The following is a 2,880-nucleotide window of genomic DNA, read 5'->3' as shown; positions in this document are numbered from 1 at the left end:
AACAAATATAAAATCTCTGAAATCTTTTAGGCTTGCTAGGATTCTCATTTTCGGCCAACTTTATATAAACAGAAGTATCTGGATTTGTTCTTACTATTTCATTGCAATAGTTCCACAACAATTTGAATTGATCTGAAATATCTCCATCGATCATTGCAATGGCCTTCTTCATTGCCCTTCTACATTTAAATAAAGTTACATGTGCTCTTAACTGTACACTCATATGATCTCTAAATTTTGAGATCTTTCAATCCTTATTTGATTTTATGACATCAAGATATCTTCTAGCAATGAATGAAGATGTGACAATATTGTTATAATAATTCCAATTCTTACAATCATGGGTGAAATTATATATTTTTATCTGAAAAAGCGCTATCCCTATATATTTTAGAAGCCATAATCTCCCAATTGCAATCTAGTTTCACACATTTTGCCCTTATCTTTTCTCTATCGTTCTAGCACCATTCTATATACTTTCCTTGATTAACTTCATGAGTAGTAATAATATTCTTGAACTCCTTTTTATTTTCGAATATCATTTCGAGTGCCAAGACTGGATGTAACCCATCTGTTTTTGAATTGAACTTAGGAAAGTTTAGACTGTCAGAATCAGAATCATTTTCCAAGCTCTTAAACCCCTCAGAGTTAACATAATCAGAATCTCCTTCTTCATTAGCCATCTTTTTTTGAGCTTCTTCGCTAACCTCATATCTATGCTCCTCATTTTCACTCCTTCTTAAGATATCATTTTCATCCGAAAAATCATTATCCGAGTCCTCAAAATCATCAGCACTTGAAGAATAATCAGCTCTTGCTCTAATAGATTCTTGGTATTCACTTGGTATGTCGTTATTTTGTCCTTCATTGAAAGTTGCCTCAACATCCACTCCGATATAAGAGTCTAAATGTTCAAAGGAAACCTCAATTATCCTATCTACATGGATGTTCGTCGATACCAAATTATCTTCCAGGTCGGTTGAAATAAGTCTCATCCTCTCACTGAACCTACCATACTTATGCCAAAATGCGACTGAATCATTATCATATCCACATATCGCAACCATAGTCTTGAATTGTGATAGCTTCATTTCTAAAATATCAACATAGTCGATGAACTGTACACGACCCCCAACATAATGTCTTCGAGAATGGTACTTCATAACACCGTTGTGGTTTACTTTAATGCTAATCTTTGATACATCTTGTACAGGGTCTGATAAACAAAACAGAGAAAGAAAAATTTACTTTTCTATTCATATCAGCTAGTATATTTTACTATATTAAGAAAAAATAAAAAGCAAGATTCAAGTATACACTTAAAAATATAACTTTTTGACAATTTTCCACCAATAAAAAAAGCACATAAAGATTGAAACGCATAGGTAGAAATAAAATAATAAAAATAGCACACGCATGCAATTTGTTTGGTATCTCGACCATTTTTAGCAATAAACAAAAGCATTAAAGATGTAAAGAATCTGATATAGGTGATAAAGCTAAAAACATAGAGACATAATAAATTCACATAGAGATTTCATCAAATCCCCAACAAAGAAATACATCTGAAAATATTCTTCAAAACTAAACAAAGTCCCACATCACTAATACTGAAAAGTCACCATAAAGAGGAGTTGTACCACCTTCAATTCGTAAGATCATTGTCCTAGATACCTTTCACTAACCACACTTGGTATATTTGAGGTTAGATCTTTTTTTAGAATAGTAATTTTGGGGGGAAAGAAGCGGGGAGAGAGAAAGAATTGGGGAAGATCGAGTTTTTTATGTTTTGAAGGTCACGTGAGGCTAAAGTGGGCTAGCTGTTAAAATAAACTGACGGTGCTTGATTAAAAGTAGACGGAGACCAAAATTGATAAGTTTTTGAATAGTGAAAGGACTAAAAATGGTACGTGCATATTTAAAGGACTATCATAAACCTACTCTTAAAGATAAGGGTCGATTTTTATTATAAAATAAGTCACGAATAAAAATGAAGTGAAGTTGATTAGTTGGGTTTAGAAGTTACAGTTTTGCTGGAACCGGGGATGTCCAAGATTCAGTTTTTTGTTTGGATACTTGTAGATAATGTTTATTTAATGATAAAATTATTTATTTACCAAAAAATATTATATATTAAAGTATGTATTTGAAGAACAATTAGACAAAAGGGGGTCAAATTTACCTCGCTACTTTGAAATATTATTCATATTTACCCTTTGTTATACTTATCAGGCCAAATCTATCCTCACTGTTAGTAAAGTTTTCAAATACACCTTCTAACCTAACGGGAAGCTCCAAATCCCAAATTTCTTTTATTTACTGCACTTCTTCCTCCTACATTCCCAATAGCCACAAGATAGAAGTATATTGTGGTTTATAAGGACATTTTTCATGCTAATGAAAAGGGAAAAGAAGTAAAGAAAAAAGAAAGTTCCCAAACAATCATACGAGTCGTCTTTCGTTTCTTATAGCGATATTCTTTTGTACATAGTTTGGTATCAGAGAGAGGGTTGGAAAGAAAGAAGGGAACTGACAATCGGCGTCTGCTTAAATCACGATTAAAGATCTAAGTACTGAAAATTAACTGATTATGTGTGTTACTATGAACCTTTTAACTTTAACGAATGTTAAGACTTAAAATATTCGTTTGCATGTTCTAACCTGTTTTAATTGAAACTAATAGTTGTTTAATATTACTCCACTTTGACTTCACAGTTTGGTTCCATTCTATAGATGTCGCAACATCTATTTGTGACATTACACTTTTAAAACACTGCATACAAAGTTCTCTAATATTGATATATGATTGCACGGAAAATATTTCTCTGAAATTTAAATTTTAATTAGGGCGTGATCTGAAATTTCAACCTATATGACTAC

The 2,880-nt window shown here is 32.0% G+C and overlaps 1 protein-coding gene across 1 annotated transcript; it reads right to left on the bottom strand.

Annotated features, from left to right (window-relative positions):
- Positions 1-307: 307 nt before the first annotated feature.
- LOC104085078 (uncharacterized) lies at positions 308-1,735 on the bottom strand. Its single transcript, XM_033653167.2, has 2 exons — positions 1,644-1,735; positions 308-1,216 (listed from the first exon to the last, which is right to left on the bottom strand). The coding sequence occupies exons 1-2, from the start codon at positions 1,660-1,662 to the stop codon at positions 459-461; spliced, it is 777 nt and encodes a 258-aa protein (XP_033509058.1). The 5' UTR covers positions 1,663-1,735; the 3' UTR covers positions 308-458.
- Between the last annotated feature and the right edge of the window lie 1,145 nt (positions 1,736-2,880).

This window comes from Nicotiana tomentosiformis, chromosome 8 (genome assembly GCF_000390325.3).
Source record: "Nicotiana tomentosiformis chromosome 8, ASM39032v3, whole genome shotgun sequence".
NCBI classification, from domain to species: domain Eukaryota; kingdom Viridiplantae; phylum Streptophyta; class Magnoliopsida; order Solanales; family Solanaceae; genus Nicotiana; species Nicotiana tomentosiformis.
Note: the sequence above shows the minus strand (reverse complement) of the source record. Positions and strands in the feature narration are given on the sequence as shown.